Source organism: Phyllopteryx taeniolatus, chromosome 19, assembly GCF_024500385.1.
Source record: "Phyllopteryx taeniolatus isolate TA_2022b chromosome 19, UOR_Ptae_1.2, whole genome shotgun sequence".
Classification (NCBI taxonomy): domain Eukaryota; kingdom Metazoa; phylum Chordata; class Actinopteri; order Syngnathiformes; family Syngnathidae; genus Phyllopteryx; species Phyllopteryx taeniolatus.
Window position 1 is genome coordinate 686,887 of NC_084520.1, and position 21,895 is coordinate 708,781.

The 21,895-nt window shown below is 44.0% G+C and overlaps 1 protein-coding gene and 1 long non-coding RNA gene across 3 annotated transcripts; one reads left to right on the forward strand and one right to left on the reverse strand.

The window, feature by feature from the left end:
• Window positions 1-4,129: 4,129 nt before the first annotated feature.
• On the reverse strand, window positions 4,130-8,455 carry tob1b (transducer of ERBB2, 1b). Of its 2 annotated transcripts, none has more exons than XM_061756437.1 (2): window positions 8,222-8,455; window positions 4,130-6,292 (listed from the first exon to the last, which is right to left on the reverse strand). In XM_061756437.1, exon 2 carries the CDS (start codon window positions 6,108-6,110, stop codon window positions 5,094-5,096), a length of 1,017 nt encoding a protein of 338 aa, XP_061612421.1. In that variant the 5' UTR covers window positions 6,111-6,292; window positions 8,222-8,455; the 3' UTR covers window positions 4,130-5,093. The 2 variants fall into 2 exon arrangements, with proteins under 2 accessions (XP_061612421.1, XP_061612422.1); XM_061756438.1 differs by lacking the exon at window positions 8,222-8,455 and adding an exon at window positions 7,536-7,713.
• On the forward strand, window positions 7,737-12,157 carry LOC133469409 (uncharacterized). Its single transcript, XR_009785701.1, has 3 exons — window positions 7,737-7,988; window positions 11,735-11,800; window positions 11,916-12,157. It is a non-coding gene; the product is annotated as an uncharacterized LOC133469409 (long non-coding RNA).
• Window positions 12,158-21,895: the final 9,738 nt, after the last annotated feature.

Here is a 21,895-nt window from a genome sequence, read left to right on the forward strand (position 1 = left end):
AATATTGCATCATACTCGTATGGCGGCGGCACGGCGCGCGACTGGTTAGAGCGTCTGCCTCACAGTTCTGAGGACTGGGGTTCAAATCCCGGCCCCGCCTGTGTGGAGTTTGCATGTTGTCCCCGTCGTGCCTGCGTGGCTTTTCTCCGGTTCATTGACAACTCTAAATTGCCCGTAGGTGTGAATGCGAGTGCGAATGCGTGTTTGTTTGAATGCTACGTGCCCTGCGATTGGCTGGCGACCGGTTCAGGGCGAACCCGAAGTTACGTAGCTGCGACCCGCGTGAGGATAAGCGCTCCACAAAATGGACGGATGGCTGACTTGGATGGCAATGAATTGCATTCCAGTTTTCTTCAACAAATGAACTCATTCCAAATGGAATTGATCTCGGTGGGAAATTCTGTTTGGAAAGTATTGCCGTTACTGCATATCATTGCAGACGCAAATAAAACACGCCTTGCTTGGGGAAAGCCTTTGAATAAACGTCGAAACGCCCTAAAAGAACAAACGCGCGTCATGTCGGGTGGTGTCGGGTGCAAGCGGGCAGGCTACAGTCGGCGTTGTTTGCTAAGCTTACGTGAGGGTCAATTGTGGTGAAACAGGCGATTGAGTACACGGACCAGAAGAGGAAGACAAGATGGAGTCACAGCAAGGCAACGCCACCCCCTAACCCCGGCTGGTGTGTCACGACACCATCTGCGGGCCTGCTTATCCCAGACATGTTTATGCTCGTGCGAAACTGTGTGCATCGTACTGTAAGGCTGCTTTGCATCTTGTTTGACAAACATTCCCACTGACTTGAGAAAAGCTCCGATCGAAAAAGCTGTGAAATGTGAGCTGTGAACAGAAATGGTTTTGCTCTTGTGCAAGCCGACTCAAATGATGACAGCGCAATGATGACGGGACACAAAGCGACATGGAGCTTTGGAGGATAAGTGGCCTGCAACATAGGGACACGTTTGGATACAAATAAGAGTGTGAAATGACACGAGCGACTCAATCATTTTTATTTTTCTCGTCAGATTGTGATGTACGGTGCCTTGAAAAAGTAGTTACCCCCTTCTCAAATTCGTATCTTTTTTGGGGCGTCGTTTCCCCGCTTTAATGTTTAAGATCATCAAAGGGAAATATCACACAAAGATAACTCAAAAAAAGATAAAATGCCCTTTTTTAAAAAGGTGATTTTATTTATTAAGGGGAAAAAAAATAGTCAAAGATACAGGAACCTGTGCGGAAAGGATTTGCTAACTCCTGAAATATTGTCACATTTGTGGGTAGCTTGAGTTCATTTTCACTGACCACACGCCAGCCTGATTACCTCCAGAACTGGTCCCTCCCAAAATCACTTCTAGAAATATATATTATTATATATACGTAATAAAGAAATAGAACCTGTTTGGAAAAATGAAGTCGGCCGGAAGATCTCCAAAAGAAATCCAAAGAAATCCAGCAACAGATGAGGAATAAAGTCATTGAAATTGATGAGTCTGGAAAGGGTCACAAAGTCATTTCTTACGCTTTGGGACTCCAGTCAACCACGGCGAGGGCCGTTGTCCACAAATGGTGAACGAAAGTGGTGAACCTTGCCAGGAGTGGCCGGCCTACGATCCTTACAGGAGGTCATGAAGGAACCCAAGACAAGAGCAAAAGGACTGCAGGCCTCCCTTGCCTCAGTTAAGGCAATAAAACGGAAGGGACTGGGCAAAAAGGGCATCCAGGGCAGAGTTCCAAGCCAAAAAGCATCCATCCATCCATTTTCTGAGCCGCTTCTCCTCTCTAGGGTCGCGGGCGTGCTGGAGCCTATCCCGGCTAGCATCGGGCAGGAGGCAGGGCACATACAAACAAACAACCATCCGCACACACATTCACACCTACGGGCAATTTAGAGTCTTCAATGAACCTACCGTGCATTTTTTGGGGGGATGTGGGAGGAAACCGGAGCGCCTGGAGAAAAAACCCACGCAGGCACGGGGAGAACATGCAAACTCCACACAGGCGGGGCCGGGGATTGAACTGTGAGGCAGATGCTCTAACCGTGCCGGCCGAAAACCAACGTTTACCAAAAAGAACATAAAGGCTCATCCTACTAGAAAGAAGAGAAAAAAAAACATCTCAATGATTCCCAGGACTTTTGAAAGAACATTCCGTGGCCTGACGGGACAAAAGTGGAACTGTTTGGAAAGTGTGTGTCTCATTACGTCTGGCGTAAACGTAACACAGTATTTCAGAAAAACAAACATCAGATGAACAGTCAAACATGGCGGTGGTAGTGTGATAGTCTTGGGCTGCTTTGTTCATTCAGGACCTGGGCGACTTTGTGCGATTGATGGAACCGAGGCTCTTCGCCAGAAAATAATGAGGAATAATGTTCGGCCATCGGTTTGTGACCTCAAGCCGAAGCGCACTTGGGTACAGCAGCTTTCAAAAACAAAATGAAGGTCTTGAAGCGGCCTAGTCAAAATCCGGACTTGAATCCGATTGAAATGATTGAAAAGGCCGTTCGTGCTCGAAAAACCCTCCATTTTTGCTGAATTCAAACAATTCTCCAAGGAACAGTGGGCCAAAATATCTCCACAGAGATGTGAAAGACTGCCGTAAAGACTGTTCTAGAAAACGCTCGAGTTCCGTTGTTGCTGCTGAGGAGGGCCCAACCAGTTCTTAGGTTTAGGGGGCAATTCATGTACTTTTCGCAAAGGGTCATGTAACTTTGAAGAGTTTTTTAATTGTTCTTAAGAAGCAAAATCATCATTTAAAAACGGTTTACATTTGCTCGATGATCTGAAACATTTCAACGGGTAAACTATGCAAAGTATACATTTGAGAAGTGGGCAAATACTTTTTCAGGGCACTGTAACTGTTCGGCTAATTTACATGAGAACCCTAAGCCAAATACCGGCGATTTAATTAGCAGCTAGGCCGGGCAAAATCCACCACGTTGACGAGCGACAGACAGACGACCCTGTCTGAAAAAGTGATGACGAAGCCAAAAAGTAAGCCGATAAAAAGGCACTTGAACACCGCCTCCTCGTGCAAGCAACCGGGTGTTGTACGTGGCCTGCCATCGAGTGGCAACCGGTCACTCCAAGTCACTAGAGATACGTTCTAGTGACCGGTGACCCTAACGACGACAAGCACGCTAGAAAGTGGTCGGATGGAACAATGCTCAATTGTCTTTTGACGCTGTTCGAGCCGTATTAATTCAACAGTTGAAAACAGCGTAACGAACGTGTCGGAGCTATTAGTTGTCGGAAATAGCAACTTATCAGATAGCGGCTACTCAAAGTCACACCTCGCTGACGTGCTCGTTAGTCTCAATTTACTCACAACCCGAGCCCACGAGAATTGAAATGGAATTGAATTGAGCACAAAGCTTACAGGCTCTCAGGAAGCCATGGCTTCTTTTGGAATGGCAACAGGTGGATACACAGCTGCCCTTTTTAATGATTTTCTTCAGTACATTATTTTGTGGTTTGCACTTTTAACTTGATCGCAGTCTTTAAATTTGAGAGCACTTTGCATTGATTTGTGTATAAAATGGGTTAGCAACAAATATTTGCTTCAATTTTATGCTTTGAGCTAGAATTGCCCAAAAAAAATTACAACCTTGATTTGCTATAGGGAAAAAAAGACATCTTCCATTACGGTACAGCAAGAGTCTTAACTACAATAAATAGTAAACCTTTTGTTATGGTCACAACACCGAACAAAGCCATGCAATCATTAGCTTGACCAAGTTGTGTGTGTTGCTAAGGAGACATGATACACTAGTGGAGAAGTGAGGAGGAATGGACGGAGGGTGACGGACGGGCCTTAAACAGATTATCTTTTATCTGTGACACGGCACGTGCGGCACCCGCTTTTCCTTCAAGCAGCCTTCCCGTCCGTCCGTCCGTCCGTGTCTTCAGACGTGGACAAACGGCCTTCCGTCTTGTAATTACTGTGACAAGAACCTTAAGAGTCTGCAGAGCCGACGCTGACGGATGAGCGGCGCCGTGTTAATCTCTGGGCGCCCCTTTCCACGCACGCGTGTTGACGACACATCGCTGCTATTATTAGCGCGATAAACTGATAAGTGGGCTAATGGCTAATCAAGCGTAACAGACTTGAAAGAAGTTCACTTTCAACAAGATCTTGCAACTGTTTATTTTATTAAAAAGACCAGGGTGCAAATATGAAATTAAAAAAAATAAAAGACAAGCATAGATTTTTTTTTTTTAAGCATTTAATACAAACTTAACAATATAAACTATTTCAGTCCCTCTTGACATGTAAGACACTGACTGACTCAAAATACTTTGTTATACCGTATTTTTTTCATCAAGTATTGCACAATGTAGGTACAAAATTAATATCCATACAATTACATTTGTTGTCCATAGTATAGCAAAATCTTCAACCTCTTAACAGAAAATACAATTCATCTTTCAGAAATAGCAAATATTCCTACACTTGATTTCCACCACTAAAGGAATACGCTGTACACAATCTTTAGAATATCTGGTGTATTTCTTTTTGACGATGGATTTCTTTCACAATTCTTTTAAAAAAGAAAAATAAGGAAAAGCTGCTGCAGCCATCACAGATCACTGGAGTAGTAAAAAGATATAAATGCAACACCATGTCATAGAAACAATATATACTCTGATATCTTACAAACTTTGTACTAAATTAAATTATACAATTAGAAAAAGACCAACCCCACTTAGTAGTGCCAATTCATAAAAATCAGCCCCGTCTTACCACCTGTAAAATACTGGAGAAGAGGCCAAAACTTGAAGCTTGTGTTGGATTTTTCCTTTTTTCTTAATTTTTGGGAGTATTTTCCTCACCATGGTAAAGAAGAAAGTTGTGCTTGGTTGGCGTCAAAAAAAAAAAAAAAAAAAAAAGCCGACGACACATGATGAATTGAAATAACCAAGCTTGGATGTGTTTGTACAACAAGAAACCAACTCAAGGGCTTCCGGTAGACACACCCTTGGGCACACGCGCTTGCCGGACGACTCGCTAGCAGTCCGGTTTCTAAAGCGTGCGCTTCGTTTTTCCTCTCTCTTCCGAGCCGCCGTCATTCATAAATAACCATCTGCGTGCGGAGTTTAGTTCGCCATGACAGGCTGGAATTGCTGGTTAGAATACTGCATGGTGCTCAGACTGAAGTTGAGGCCATCCACGAGGGACTTGTCATTGAGGCTTCCGTAGGCTGCGAACACGTCGAAGGCATTGTTGTACGGCAGAGGTCCGAGCCCCAGGGAGCCCTCGGTGGGGAACGCCGGCCCGGGGCTGGCCTGACCCTGGAGACTGGGGAACACAAATTCCTTGGCGTTGGGGGACAGAGCAGACGCCTTCTGCTGCTGCTGCTGCTGCTGCTGCTGACTCAGGCCCAGCCCGTACAGCGAGTGCATGGAGGTGGAGACGGCTTTCTGCTTCAGTAGGGTGTTGACATTCAGACCCAGGTTGCCGACGGGCGACAACCGCGCCGCCTTGTTGCTACTGCCACCGTTGGCGCAGTTGTTGCCGCGGCCGCCGCTCTTCATCTTGGTGGAGCCGAACTTGGTGGCGGCGAAGGTGGCGGTGGTAAAGGTCAGCGGCTGGGCCGAGCGCGGCACGAATGAGGGGCTGACAGCTGCCGACTGCCCGAAAGGAGGGGAAGGCGAGCTGGACTCCGAGGAAGGCCCCACGGGCTCCGCGATTGGCATAAAGACCTGCGCCTCAGGATTAAAGCTGTTCTTGATCTCCTTGTCCAGCTCAGAGCCGTTCTCGCCGTTATCGTCCACATACAGCACCTTGACCGCTCCCTTCTCACCGATCTGGTAGGAGACCTCAAACGGGTCAATCCACACGCTAAGGTCCTGAGGGAGGTTATTGCGGACATCTTCGATGGCCAGCCCGCTCTCTTTTGCCGCCTGCTCCACCACGGGGTCCACCTTCTCCCCTACGTGGATGCAGCGGAACCCCGAACCTTTGTATGGCTTATCCGGATACCAGTGGCCCTCATACTTTTTCCTCAGCAGGCTCTCCAGTTCCTCGCCAAAGATATTCACACGTCGTCGGGGGAGTTTATTGTATAAATAGGAAATAATAAAGTTGAGAGCTACTTGAATTTCAAGCTGCATAGCTGCTTCAGTGGCAAAGCTAATTTCCGTTTCAGTTGTTTTTTGCCCCCACGGCACTGCAAAAAAACCCCAAAAACAAAAACCTTCAAGGCAGCAGTGACTTGTGTGACGGGAAAGCGGAAAGGTCAGGTTCTTGGGGCTCAAATGAATATCCTTCCTGAAACGGGGAGAGGTTCTGGATCCTGAAAGATAGAAATTTCACATCCGCATTATTTCAACTGAGTTTCCATTTGCTGAACTAAAAATGTTCGCTGACATCCAAATACCAGTAACATTCCGTACTTTATTTTGTGTGGCACACAGCTAACATCAAAACAGGTGCATTTGGAGGGTATAATGAGCCTTTCACACAAAGTCAACTGGGACAGGCTCCAGTCACCCACCATGACCCTAACGAAGACAAGTGCTAGGGATCTTCCATAGACCGATACCACTAAAAGTATTCACCGAAACGGAGCACTTTTGATACATAAAATTTGTATTAAAAAGGACAATTGTGAACAAAGACCTCTTTCCTCTTTGAAGCAGGTGATACACCAATGTGTCAAACCGCCACAGTGTAGTGCCAACTACTGGTGAGGAGGACTCTATGTCAGATTTTGGGTTTTTTTTGTTCTTCGCTTTAAGTATCGGTGGCTGGTATCAGCAACCTTCACGGGTACGCAATACCTTGAAATAAGGTCGATACCTTTTGTAAGAGTATGTAACCTGATGAAAATGCATGTATTTTAGGGGTCCCAAACACGACCTTCCCACCCCAAAACGCACTCAATAGCATCCTCTGGAAAGTTACATAAAATTAGCCACAGACACCGGTATAGCTTCACTCAGTACCGAAACTATTTACCACAGACCGATCACCAATCAACTAGTTTGACAATCGCCTCCGAGGGAATTTGTCCAAGTAAGCCCAGATCGGAAGCGGGCATCCTTGACAGATGAGCGCCACTGAATCGGTAAGTTGTTTCACCCATGCAATCTAATGGCATCAACACTGATACCAGGCGTCGGTCCGATATCAGCCTCATTTCAGGGTATCTGGTACGAAGGCCGTTGATACTTAAAGCAAAAAAAAAAAAAATACAAATCTGACATCAAGCAAGTCCTCCGTACCAGTAGTTGGTGCTACGCCGCAGGGGCTCGACACATCGGCAAATCATCATATCTTTGTTCACAATTTCCTGCCATAGTGTTAATTGAAATAGCATGTATCAAACGTACTAGCGGTGTCTGTACTCATACTGGTATGAGCCTGGAGGAGAGAGAAAAAGAAAAAAAAAAAGAAACAAAAAAGTGGTGTCGGACATCCCACCCATCACCATTATTATTGTTGACACCAACAATACAGAACAGTACGTTGCTAATGCCGCATCTCTCGGCTGGACGATATCAGCCCCGCTATAAATAAGCCATTGAGTCACTCACGGTGTCAGCGGGATGTTCCTCACTGGCCTTGTGTGACAGACTAAAGGCAGCCTCCGGTCGTGACCTCTGTGTGCAATAATCACGCGGATGCTGAAGACGTGTTCCGACAACGTCGGGGTGGATCCGGATTTCTAGAACTCGCCGAGCTAGAATAGGACACGCGCTTGAATGCTGCTGTTACATAATCAACGCCGGCTCCACAACGCATCTTCTAGCAGACATCTTTAGAAATATGCGTGCTTTCGAGCCGTACGTGACACCGTCGAGAGAAAAAAAAAAAAAAAAAAAAAAAAAAAAAAACTCAACACAACTAGCATTAGCTTGACAACTTGCCGTGAGGGGTGTGAACGCGTGCAGCTATAGCTTCGTCTTTTACAGACGGGGACAATGTGACGCTCGAGCGGCCAGCTGGTCATTGTTCACTCGTCGTGTTTACAGCGCAAGAGATTAAAGGTTAGAGACGGACGAAAACGAACAACAACGAAAACGTCAAAATGAGCTCAAGTCGCGTTCATCCGGCGCTAGCTACCAAGCTAGCATAATTCTACAAATGCTACGTGACGAACATTTAATAGCGCGGTGTCACTTCTTCAAAATGGAAGGAAACATGAGAACATTCACAACCGCGGTCAGATTCTTCATCGAATGAATGTTACGTTGTTGTGGTTGGTTTGAAATGTACTTACATGGAAAATTACAGTAGGTACTTCTTGCAATAGCAGGCTTCCGCTTGGCTTCTTATAGACTGTTCAAAGTGCAGCGTTTATAAAAGAATTAGGTCGACGTTGCGTGTGTGTGTGTGATTTCCAGGCCACTTTGCTTCTACGAGAGGGTTTGCTAGCTGGATTACGATCCCCCAAGATTCTGCTCTACTGACTCCCCGCTGCCTGGGAGCTCGCACAACTCTGCCCTTTAAAGCGTGATGGCGAGTTGTTTATATAGTATCCCTCCGCCACGGACGTGGAGGATGAGGTGGTGATGCGGCTCACAAAGGTCGACACTCAGCGCGGGGCGATTCCATTGGCCAAGCGTATTACGTCATCAGCGAACCACCAAACCTCGCCTTCCGATTGGATGATTTTGTGCTCAATCAAGCGAGGGGGTTCTATTTACGGATGTTGTTTGCCTTTCGGTAGGCTGTGAAGTATTTTGCTTTATTTAGGTAATATAAAAGATTCGTATCGACCGAAACATGATAAAACCAAACAAATGCGATATAGTTCAGCAACGTTTAAATTGTAGTTAAATATCACTGCCATGTGTGATTACCAAGCCCTTTTTCAAATACAGGCGCTTACATCAGACCTTGGAAGGTTCACCTCAGACTAAACACTTGAAAGCGAGCCAAACTTTCCATGACAGCTCTTCATTGTGGGGAGGGGCACACACACACACACACACACGCACACCTGTCTCGAGTTTGTGTTTCACGCTAGGCAACAATTTCATTTGATGTTCTGACGGTCGTCACGCCTTTACACTGACAACCTTTTTGTTTTGTTTTGTTTTCCAAATCCCACGAGGTTGGATGAAACAAATGGGATTCTGCGCTTATTATTAACGAGATCTTCATTGTAAGATGTGTTGCGCAATGATTCCTGACAGCATTGTAGTGCCTGTGCGCTGGCTACTTATTCACAGCAGCTGAGCAGTGCAGCAGGGCTTAAGTTCTCCCCTGTCAGGCCTGTGGGTGTTTGACGCCACAGCCTGTTCTTACCTAACATGGGCTCCCGCACTCCTGTGTTTGCACAATAAGTACAATGCCACATGAATCTCGCAGGCCAGAGGAAGGGTAGCACCATGAGAGCGAGACGAAACAGTTCGAAGAGAACGTGTGACGGATCGTCTTAGAAATCAAATCGTGTCCTCGTTGTCAAATGTTACCCAAAAGCTTCAACTCGTCAGCTAAAATACAACGGTCATACCAGAATGACCGGGACATTTTCTGTCGCCACATGTGAAATTACAAATAGTCCATGCGCACAATTCAGAAATATGCACTTGTGTAAAATTGTAGTCCTGAAACAAAATGTAACAGTAGCTGCAGCAAAAGTGATTTTCAAATATAAATTCAAATACTAAATAGCTCTTGAACATCCCCGAAAATGATTATTTTTTTTTTCCTGTTGTTCGCCATTCTTGGTGACCAACTTACACATCAAATAACCCGGATAAAATCAGTTTAGAATCAGCTTTTTGGCAGGAAGGCTTCCATGAAATTGTTAAATGATTTTGTTTGATCACAGATATATTTGAAATGGAACCGTAGTAATTATGCTCTGAAGTTGTCCCTCAACGTTGCACATAGCCCTGTCACGGACATTTTTTAGCCATCTGGAAGAAGAGACAAAAAAAAAGTGAGCTACGTGACTCAGCAGTAATTACATCATCAAGCTAATTTCTCTGACCGTGGATAGACCTAAGCTAAATCCTCTCTTCTATTTTACTTTTGTAGTTTTACTTTTCAGCCATAATGGAGTCTGTCACTCAAACCACTGCAACCCTGTTGCACATATTATCAGATATATTCTTTCTTTATTTATTCTTTGTTTATTTTTGACCAGTTAGCATAGCAGCTAACACAGCTTACATGTACTCTTGAGCCAAAAGTAGAACATTAGCATTGATTTGCAAGCATGGTATTGTAATTTCAGTAATACTAAAATTAGCATTCAAATCTTTCTTCAGTTGATTGAAAATGATTGATTCAGCAGTATTTTTTTTTTTTTTAATCGTGTGTTGCTCAGGGGACTGAGTACCTGTAAAAGGGATACAATTTATATGATGGTTTATTATGCCTGTTTTTCTCTCTTTTCTGTTGTTTTATTGATGTCTTTTGTTGTGGGTGATATGAAAGGTGCCTCGAAATCAAATCAATTATTGTCCATCCATCCATCCTTCCATTTTCTGAACAGCTTATTGTTATTATTATTATTATTATTATTATTGAATTTTAACCCGGGTCCTCAGAACTGTGAGGCAGATGTGCTAACCAGTCGATCACCAATTTGTTTATGTCACCAGAAAATGGGAAAGGAAACAATTGCTAAAAAAAAAAAAAAAAAAAGGTGAGCTCTATAGAATAACTACTTTAAAAAATAAATAATATTCACCCAATAGGCGTAGCTTTAAATGAAATGGAGAAGGAAGCTTGCTGAAGTCGACTTCACGCATCATGATTGAAACATTTGTAACTGTCATGCAAATGTATAAGTTAAGGACTGTATATTAAAACTTCAAAACCGTTACAAGTGGCTTCTCGTGGGTAGATTTCATCTACTTCCCGAAACAGTGTGAGTTTCTGGATCCAGAAGGAGAGTGAGAGGGGGAAAAAATATCAGAAATGAATGGACATCAATGTTATTTATGACACTATATATGTTAGAAATGGGCCTAGTAACCAGTTAATCGATAAATTGAGCCTTACGAATTCTGTCAATTTCGTAAATGATGCCTTGAATTGAGATCAAACGCAGCACACCAGTCGTGAAGCCGTTGATTCCGTCTCAAATAATTGAGTTAACATAACATCTGTACAAACTACTGACTCTGAAGGCTCCTGACACAGTGACAAAGATGCCGAGGGAGCCAGTTTGTGGCGTACTGTACATTCCATTGTCCTCTACTACAGACACAACTTCAGCCATATTCTAGCAAACGGACGTATGCAAGACTTTTCTCACTACGTCACTGCTATGCTGCAATGTCTTCCATTTCCTGTCCGATGGTCATCGTCACACGTTTCCTCTTTTCCACCATCGGGACCCTTCATTCAGAAACAGCGAAAAGCAGAACACGCACCATTGACTGGGTTGCCATCCAACCACTGTCGATAGCACTCGTCCTCATTTGGGTTGCGAGTGGACAAGAGACGAGCAGGGGCGGTTCTGTGACAGGGCAGCACGGCGTCCTAGTGGCGAGCAGGGTTTGAACCTCGGCTCTGGCCGTCCTGCGTAGACTTTGTATGTTCTAACCACACTTGCGTGGTCTCCAAAAACATGCGCATTGAGTTCATTGAACACTGACTTACCAACTGGGGCGAATGTGAATGTTTATTTGTCTGGATATATAGCCTACCGTAAGGAGGGCCGCAATCATTTTAAGCACCCAGTATGTGGGTGTTAGTCTTGGCGAGATTGCAGCTCGAATAATAGCCCCACAGCATGCCTAACAATGACTTATTTGTTATTCCCCACTAGAGAATGGCTTGTGAGCAAGGTGAAAGTTTCCTTCCGTCGTCGAGAGCGTCTGGCGGGGACTTCGAGGTAAACACAGCTAATGAAGTGAAATGTTTCGGCATGACTCATGCAGATTTTTCAGTGAAGTCAGTCCACATAGACATTTTTCACAACACTGTGAAATCCTTTCGCCCTCTTTCAGGCTTTGGAGCTTTCACATCAGAGCATGCAAACCATATGCAGACTCCCCCATTTTGTCGGCGGGTTGGAATCAGACATGCTGCTCTAAATAAAAAAAAACCAAATCATAAAAGATGCAATTGTAAGGCGGTGTGAATATGTTTGTATTTACATCCGTGGAAATACCCTCGAAAGACTTTTGGTGCCATTACACGGGGAAGTGATTTAGGATCGGCGAGCCAATGGAGTGGACACAAAACTCATGTGAGCACGCTCAATAATGAAAGCCGTCACGCACTGCATTCATTTCTCTCGGTTGTTTGTCAAGTACTGAGAGCGCAGATGAATTTATTAGACTGTGCTGTTACTGGTGGAATCGGAAATATGGCCTCAATCTTTCCTGTCTTATTGACTGGGACTTATTGGGTTCATGGGTTTTTCAAATTTACGCCCGAAACACCAAGCAGATACTTTTTATTATAACAAACACCACACATAATATATATATATATATATATATATATATAGTTTTGAATTATCCCATCTCCAGCTTTGTCTCCCTTGTTACTTATATATTTCATATCAAGAACATTAGCCTAGACATTGTCAACAGCCTCTCTCCACTGGTTACTCACGACAATAATAATAATCTCCATCATCTCATCAACACACTTGCTCCAGTACAAAAAACAACAAAAAACTCTGCTTCACCCTTGCACTGCAACAATTAAAATCCAAAGGTCGTCAACTCGAACGCCTCCGTAAGAAAACTGCAGTCGCCATAGATAAGGACATACAGTCATCATCTTAACCACAACAAAGACTGTTGAACTCAGGCCAAATCTACCGACGACGCAACCCTAACCCATAAAACCGAAGGCAACTCCAAGGCCCTTTTCTCCCTGCTTGCCAATGTTTCCCTCCCACTTGGACTCATCTGTTTTCTGTGATTCCCTTATGTCATTTTTTGATGCAAAAATCAAACAGATCCACCAGCAACTCCCTCCTCCCCCTGTCTTAGCCATCCACTCACAAGTTTTACTTTGCCTTCTGCCATGGACTTTTCAGAAATCATCTGTCGCTCCATGCCCTCCAATTGCCAACTTGACTCCTTCCCTACTGTTCTGGTAAAAGCTTTTCCTCATCACGAACATCATCCATTCATCTCTCTACTGGTATTGTTCCCACAGCATTCAAAACTGCAGCCATAACTCCAATCCTGAAAAAAGCAACAACTCCGACCTTCCGTTCCTCTCCAAAATATTTGAAAAGACTGCTCCACTCCAAACTCCCTTCCAATAATCTCTATGAACAATTCCAGTCTGTCTTTGGCTCCCTCCACAGCACCGAAACAGCATTCAAGATCACCGACAAGCTCGCCCTGGCAGCCGACTCTGGCCTACTCACCATCCTCATCCTCCTTGATCTCATTGCAGCTTTTGATACTCACACCATCCTCCTGATCAGACTCCACCATATTGGCATTAGACACAGAGCCCACCTGTTGTTCAGTCGTTACCTGTTCGGCGCCACCCAGTTTGTCATTCAAATCCCATCCTTCCCCCGTTCCTTCTGGTGTCCCCAGGGCTCTGTCCTGGGGCACCTCCTCTTTATCACCTACATTGGCAATAGTTTATGTAAATTCAATTTCCACTTACACTGCTACGTGGATGACACCCGGCTCTCGTCCTCCTTCCTCCCTTACTGGCTGCTTCTCTGAACTCAAACGCTGGTTTTCATCCAACTTTCTACAACCCAACGGAAATCCTACTCGTAGGTACCAAGTCCATGCTCAACAACATTGACAGTCTCTCCATTCCACTTGATAATTCCTCTGTTGCCCCCTCCCCTCAGGTGAAGAGTCTGGGCGTCATCCTGGACAGCAAACATGTCTGTAAACAGCATCACCCGGTCTGCATACTTTCACTTACAAAACATCAATCGCCTCCGTTCATCCCTCACTGCTGCTGTCCTCGTTCATAGCCTTGTCGCTTCTCACCTGGATTATTGCAAGTCTTTCCGCTTTGGTGTCCCCCACAAGTAACGACAATAACTACAGCTGCTCCAGAACTCTGCCATCCGCATTATCACCAAGCCCCTTCCACTTCTGCACTTGATTAAAATTGCTCCATGTGTGGCTACAAAGTGCATCACAGTGACATGGAAACCTGACGCCCCTCCGACTGTCGATAGAGGGCCTTCTGAGATGAACGGTTTTGTCTCAGGGGACAATATGCCACCTTTTGGAAAATGTGGCAGCCTTATTAGGACCATATCTGTGCGGCACCCACATCGGGTACTTGATACGACTGTCTGTCCCTTTACTTTTACTGTATTCTTTTTTTCAAAATCCCTTCTATGGTTTGCTCATCTGGGGTGGTGGAAGGGGGGTGGAATGGGTCTTTTCTGACAGGGTGCGCTTGTTTGTTTTAGCCCTTACTCCGTCTGTTCTTATGTTCGTGTTTGTATACACTATATCGCAGTTCATGCTTCGCGGTCCAGCTATTTCGTGTTTTTTTTTTTTTAAATTCTGCAAAAAATCCACCGTCGAGGAAAAAGCCTTCAGCCGCTCTGCCTCCAATCTTTGGAACTCACTACCGCCTAACCGTCCAAAACACAGACTGATTCACCCGCTTCAAGGTGGCCCCCAGGCATCCATCCCCAGGCAACCACCTGGCATCCAAACACATGTCATGAAGTCAATCTGAATGTTGGCAGGCTGCGCTCTGTCTGTGCATGCTCGGTCTTGACAAAAATGTGCGGTGATGTCATCGTTAACGCAATTGAAAATATGTCAGCTTCCGAACCGAGCCGGTCTGACACGGAGAGCTTTTGTTTTAACTACGAGCAACTTGGGTTTTTTTTTTTCATGCTGTTGCTTTCATAAAAGAGTCAAAACAACCACAACTACTGTGCTAAATAGGCGACTGATCTCCACCTTGATGGATCATGTGATGTCTCCAAAGATCTCATTTCTGTAAAATGTTTATTTGATGACGGGCCTTTTTGTGTCCTTGATGTAAAATTGAAAGAAAAAATACATTTAAATAGATATTTTCAATAATCAGCAGTGGGCGTGCCTAATCATAAGTGTTTCATGTTTCAAATTTCATGTTAATATTAGTGTATTTTGACATTTTTGGAGCGGTTTTATGGTGGTATTTTAGAGTTTTCACCCTGTCCCTAGAGCAGGGTTTGGATATATGAAGCTCTATCTTTCTACTAAAAATTGTTAAAATGGTGTAACTTTTACCACAAATCCTTTTAAATATAATAGAATTAATGATTTCTCATCATATATACAAAACTTGTATTTTTACTCCAATATGTCTGTCCCTTAAAGTTGCTGCCATTAATAGTCAAAACATTGACGATTTTCAGATCAATAAAGTTTCTTCAAAATGGGATTCTTTAGTAGCCTGTGTCATTTTGTCTTGTCACTCAAGCGCATGCTCGGCCAGAGAGAAGTCAGACATTTTTGAGAACTGGAACTCATTTGTACCCTTAAGTCACATAATATTTGTATTGCATGTCATTACCAAACGACTTGTAGTGTTAATATGTTTAAAGATTCTCCTGTAAAAACTTGATAATCCTAAAAATGTTGTACAACCGGACTAGCTAGCTAACTCTACCAGCATAGCACAGTTAGCTAAAAGCTTTGAAATGTCATTACTATCACGTGTCATCACATAGTATAAGTGTGTGTGTAGTGTGGCATAGCTCGATCAAAGATTGCAAAGGCATTTCCTCTTCAAATCACCCCGCAGATGTCCACGGGAAGTGTTGACAATTCCCTCCACCTTGACTGAACAGCCCCCGAGCACAATGCTGCCATGCGATGCTTGGCTGTCGGTATGTTGTTCGTTTGGCGATGCGTTGTCGCGTTTGCGCGAGAATTTGGGCCAAAAAGACCCAGAACACATTTTGCCACGTGTTTGGGAGATTTCTAGTGTGTTTTTGCAAACTGTAGCAGGGCTTGGATGTTTTTCTTTGCAAGATAAGCTGAGACATACCCAGGAGATGGGGGATCGTTGTCAGAAATGTTGCTGTTCGCCTCTTGGCAACCCCCCTGACCACTTTTCTTGTCTTTTCATCCATTTTGGAGGGAAGTCAATTTCTTGGTGATGTTACTGTTGTGCCTTATTTTCGCCACTTGATGACGACTGTCTTCTTTGTGTTTCATGACATTTAATGCCTTGGAAATTCTTGGACCGTTTCCCCTAACCGATTCACGTGACTACAAAAACATCTACTAGAACATCTGAACTTTATTTGGTGTTAATCAGGGTTACTTTAAATGGTAACACCCATTTGACATGACTTTGAATGTGATTGAAGCTGTGCACACCTCTCCAAAAAGAAATCAAGTTGCTCAGTTTGAGGTAACATTATTGGTGGAAAAGGTTTTGAAGTGACAAAATAAGCGGTGCACATTTTTCACCGCGTCCGTCCGTCCGTGAAGGGGAAGGTTGCCGAATCTCTTCTGTTTCGATTGCTCGTCTTTATGCAACAAGTATTGGCATTGTTCTATTTACCTTACAACTTGCTTCAAACCTGGTTAAAGCATTCACTCGTTGGGGACAGGCTCATTTTTCAGTGAAATTCTTCAATGCATCTACTTGATAAGATTTGCTGAAGAAGTGTCGTGCAGTGGTTTTATGGCTCTGTTGCAGTTTTATGAGGGGGTGGTGGTCAATAAGTATTCATAGCAGCTCCGTTGCGATAGCGATCGAAGATTACACTGCTCACTGGAATTTAGAGCTTCATGCGCGCTTTATTCTTTATTCTCTGCTTCAATTCAAACCAGTGATGGCACCAACACGCTCGGCCGTGATGATGTTAACAGACAGAGAGTTCCAGAAAGTGATTTATTATCGGGGAAATCGTTTAAAAGTTGAGAAAAATGGAGCCACTTTGCCACAGCACATTGTCGCCTTTGTTGTGTGCATGTGTACATGCAGAAAATCGTAATACGCACCGCTTGCTTCCTAGTGAAGTTGTTTCCGAGTGCGAATGTGAGGTCAGGCGGCTCTCTTGCACACCAACGTAGGAAATAACGTTCATGTATTCAGCGGTAATATCAATATCAATCCAGCGCTTGCGCTTGGTGTGACTCGGTGAGTAGATGGGCTAGGCCTGATTTGTTAATAATAATAATGAGGATGTTTTTCTCTACGTGCCGTGCGATTGGCTGGTGAACAGTCCAGGGCGTACCCTATCTCTCATCCAAAAGGCAGCTGGGATTGGCTCCCGCTCACTCTTGACCCCAGAGACAAGCACAATGGAAAATGGATGGGCCAAAACAGCGCATCTGTCTTCAGCCTTCTTCATCTGAAGAGTGGGATCAATTGGTGCCTATGTGGAATAGTCAAAGCGCCATTTAGCTTCCAGTCATTTGATATTTGAGGTGGCTTACTGCGTCTTCCACCCCAGACACATCATCTCAAGGAGAAAAGAACTTTTCCCACTATGGGATCAACAATGCTCCTCTCACTTAAATACCATTGGGCTCTTTGGTTTCATGTTGAGCTTGATGTTTGCTGTGTCATGAATCAGGAGTGAGTCGCATTAAGCTTCAAAACAGCAGGCATGAAATGCAACGAGACTACGCCATGCTCGCTCGGCTGCTGTTGTGCTGCTGTCAAAAACCAACAACATATTGCAGAGGTCCTCACAGACACATGGAATTCCATCACCGCTTCTCCTCACGCGGGTCGCGGGCGGCCTCTCATTTGAACCCCGGTCCCCAGAACTGTGAGGCAGATGTGCTAACCAGTCGTCCACCGCGCCTTTGTACAAATAAATAATTCAATAATTCGAAGAATAAGATCCATCCATTGCAATGTCACATGTCAGCAACATGCTACAATAACCAAGATTTGCATATAATGTCCTCAAAATAGGTTCATTTCACAGGAACTCCCAACAGAAAAGCCTTCAATTGTGCTGTTTGTCAGGAATCATGCCAATGTAGCCATGGCAACTATTCTCACAACCACCCTCCCCTTGTTCTTCCTTTCACAATAAAAGTAGCACTTAAGTGCGATTTTCCTGACAAATGGCAGACAGAGCTCAGTTTTGCTTCTTTCCGCGGTTTCTAAACAGCTGACCCTGAGGAACGATGAATTCATGAGGCAGAAGTCATGTGCAGAGTGGATAATGTTTAGTGCTGGCTGCTAATTCACTCCGTATATAATGCAGGTTGTGAACAGACTGAGGCAAAGCACTTACACTGTGTGTTGACTGCATGGAGTAGAGGTGGCCAACTCAATGAGTATAAAGATCCCAAAAACACAAACAAAAAAAACGACATCTTCATTTAGAGCCACAGTGCCACAGCAGCCACACCAATAACAAATTACAATGTCATTTGTCATGTAATAAACCCCAATACGGGGTCTCCTTGGTTCCGTAGCTATGGCGACGACCTTAAATGTAAGTGGAAGTACCTCAGCCTATCACTAACTGCAGATCATTCAAATAGTATACATTTGCATAAAAACACTTATAGGCCATCAATATAAAACAATCAAATGAAAACCGTAAGAACAGCAGCAACCGAGTGTGCCTTCTTCTGCCGCGTGATGACGGAGTAGTGACGTACCGTGCCGCCCCCATAACATCATTTAAAAAAAAAATTTTTTAATAATCTTTGATGTCTTTTTATCAGGTTCGCAAGATCATTTGAGGTTGAAAATTCCCAGGATGCCCTTTCAAGCTATTCCAGTTGGTCTACATTTAGGAAATACAAATTCGACATCACAGAGGTTTCCTTATTAACTCACTCACTGCCAGCCTTCCCGGTTAACATGGATATTTGATTTCTAAAGCCGTCAATGGCAGTTAAACTCAAAACTCACAAAACACAACAAGAAGTGGAATTTTATAGAATATTTCATGGAATCTACAAGGCATCTATAGGGAAACACACAGGGGGGGGGGTCTAACTCCAAGAAGGAAACAGGAATAATGGTGAAAGAAAGAAAAATGGGCGTACTAAAAGGGAAATAGGACATCGTGTGTTGCTGGGCTGAAAATGAAAATGTGAGCGTTTAAGGCGATGAGTCAAAGGTTAAATACCCCAGCGGCGTTTCTTAGGGATAGAGAAAACTGGAGAAGACCACGTGCATTGACTTGAATTTTACTCAATAATTTAGCCATAAAAATGGTTTCAAAATCATATATTAATATAAAATACTCCCAACTTTGTACTCTTACTCATAGATCAAGCACGTAGAATAATTGTTCAAACTTGAATCTTGGCAGATCAATTGCTTATTGTTCAATCACATTTCATACTGTCTAAATGAAAGCCATTTCTTCCTCACCTCCTCTGAGTTTGGCAAGATGTAGCGTGTTGTCACTCAGCCATTTTTCCTGAGATGAGTGGGCGTGTACCAACCACAAAATGGGCAGGTACTTGAATATTAATTGACAAAACTACGTCACGACGACGGTGAATTCAGATGCAGGTTTTGCACGGGGTTTGGTGTTCAAAGGCTATTTCATTCACCGGACAAAGCGCATCGAGGTCAGACTCATTTTGACCTGTTACGCATAAAACAGTGGGAAAATTGAGATTTTGATCGGAGGGGACCTTTAAAGGCAAGGTAACGTTTATAATCTGTCAGTCCATTTTTTGCTTACAAAAAGAAAAAGAAATCAGAAGTGCTGTCGATTTTTGAAAGTGGACACCGTTTGTTGAAAAACCAACTCACTGACCTTGACCAACTGCCTCTTGGCCACCCCTGATATAAAGAATCACTCGCGAAAAGCTCAACTATGGAGATTAGAGGGAGTGGAGTGCATGCGACCGCTCCACCAGCAGCGGCTCAGCCATCGCTTTCCGGTTCGCAGAGCTGACACAGTGCTGTTGGCGTAACAAGAGAGGGTCGAGGCATATTTCGCTGATCAATGTCCTTTGATAGAAATGGGCAAAGGTGATAGGCTAGACAAAAAAAAAAAATGTTTTCCAGGCCCGTCTGCAAGCATGCAACAACATCAGCAGCTCCATGCCTGGAATCTCTCGGGAAAAGGAGGAGGAGGAGTCTCTGAGTGTGACAATGGTCTTTGGCTTGGAATTTCTACCGAGCGCAATGCAGTCCAGTAATCACACGGTGTCAGGGTGACTAGTCAATGTACTGCCGTCGCATTGGGTTGATTTGTGTGGTGAATGGAAACTGTTCATGTCGCATGCATTGTCAGTCTTTCGGTTTGGGTAATTTTGAGATATTTCTTCTCTGCTGTATTGTCATCCATCCATTTTCTGTCATGCGCTTTTTAAAATGGCTGCGATTAATCCGTCGCCTCTCGCCCAGGCTCAAACTCACCCACGACCCAATTGAGGACAAGAAATATAGAAACTAGGTAGATGGTTGGAAATGCAGTGAAACGTCAAAGTTTGCCACGCAAGACTATCAGCTCGGTTAGCATCAAAATGATACATTTCTATTGTTTCTTGGTCGTTGTTTTTTTTTTTTAACCAATGCTGCTAGTGATGAAGAAGGAAGGAATAACAATAACAACAAAATGGAATTAACTGTAACATAGCAATAAAACTTTGACACATTTTGGGCGTGGGTGCTCAGTACAATCTGGCAAAAGCAACAATAAGTTCCCGTCAGTGATAAAGGACAACGGAATGTAGAGCCGAAAGTCGGCTATGTTTGATTTGAATGAGAAGAGACTGGCCTCCCGGGCAAAAGTAGTCAAATACAGTCGACCCTCTTCAGTTGAATGCCCCTGGAGTCGTAGAATTGGAAATTCGACCAAACCTTTTCCGGTACAAAACTTCAGTTCAAGTCCGTCGCCCGTCACATGGCCAAGAAAGGCGGCCATGAAATCTCCTCATCAAAGAAAAAAAAACAATCTGTGTTTAGCTTTTTCCTTGATTCCTTGATTACACTTGCAAAAAGTGTTGGACTTGACATTAAACAGCAGCAACATCCCAATACTTTTGTCCAACATGACCAGGCACATTTCCATCTGCTGTCATGAGGTCAGGCAAACTGTTTTGTATTTACCTTTTAACATTAACAGCGATTCACTTATTTGTATACAAACGTTAAAGGTCTCATATTTAGACCTCCATAGAGCGATCAAGGACTTGGTATAAAAGTGTCAATTTCATTTCAAAAACCACCTTGGTTTCTTTTCCAGAAAAGGCCGCCTTTCGTTCTGTTGTACAGGTGTTGTTCGCAGTTCGTATAAGCCTCCTTCAAATCTTGAGATTTGCCTCAGTGAGTCAGCCGCCCTCGTATCTCCCGCCATTCATCACCGACGTCATGGCTCTCTTCGTTACGCCACCTTGTATGAATAGAAGACAATTTGCCACACAAGGCTACTCCAGTTCCCAACACAGTGGAGCCAAGAGCTGCCATGTGTGTGGAAATCTCCGCTACCTAATGAGACACGGACTATATTTCTGTACGGGCAGCTTAGCTCAATTGTTTGAGATACGGAAACTCTTATTGCTGCAACAAATAATAACTTGTAAAGAGATGAAACGTTGTTCAATTCTTTTCGATCACAGCAGTTAGTCCTGTTTGTGGTGGAACTGCACCCATTTGTTGCGAGATTAGCCAACCTCTCAGCATATTTTTCTTTCCAGGCACCCACTACACTTTTACATTGAAATCAATAAAGAAATATCAAAAATGTTTAATGTAATATGACAATGCCCAGCATTGAAACGACTTAACTTCAAATGGAAGTTCAACAAGCATGTATTTATTTTGTGACAAGCAAGCTGTTTGCACACTCGTTGGACTTAACATAAATAAAATAAGTATAATCATAAATCAATAGTGCCGAGCGGAGTCACAGCAACCTCCATCCATCCGTCCATTTTGTGAGCCGCTTCTCCTCACTAGGGTCGCTCGCGGGCGTGCCGGAGCCTATCCCAGCTGTCATCGGGCAAGAGGCGGGGTACACCCTGAACTGGTTGCCAGCCAATCCCAGGGCACATCCGAACAAACAACCGTTCGCACTCACAGTCAC

Coding starts and splice junctions, on each gene's coding strand:
- tob1b (XM_061756437.1), bottom strand. CDS start 6,110: ATGCAGCTTGAAATTCAAGTAGCTCTCAACTTTATTATTTCCTATTTA.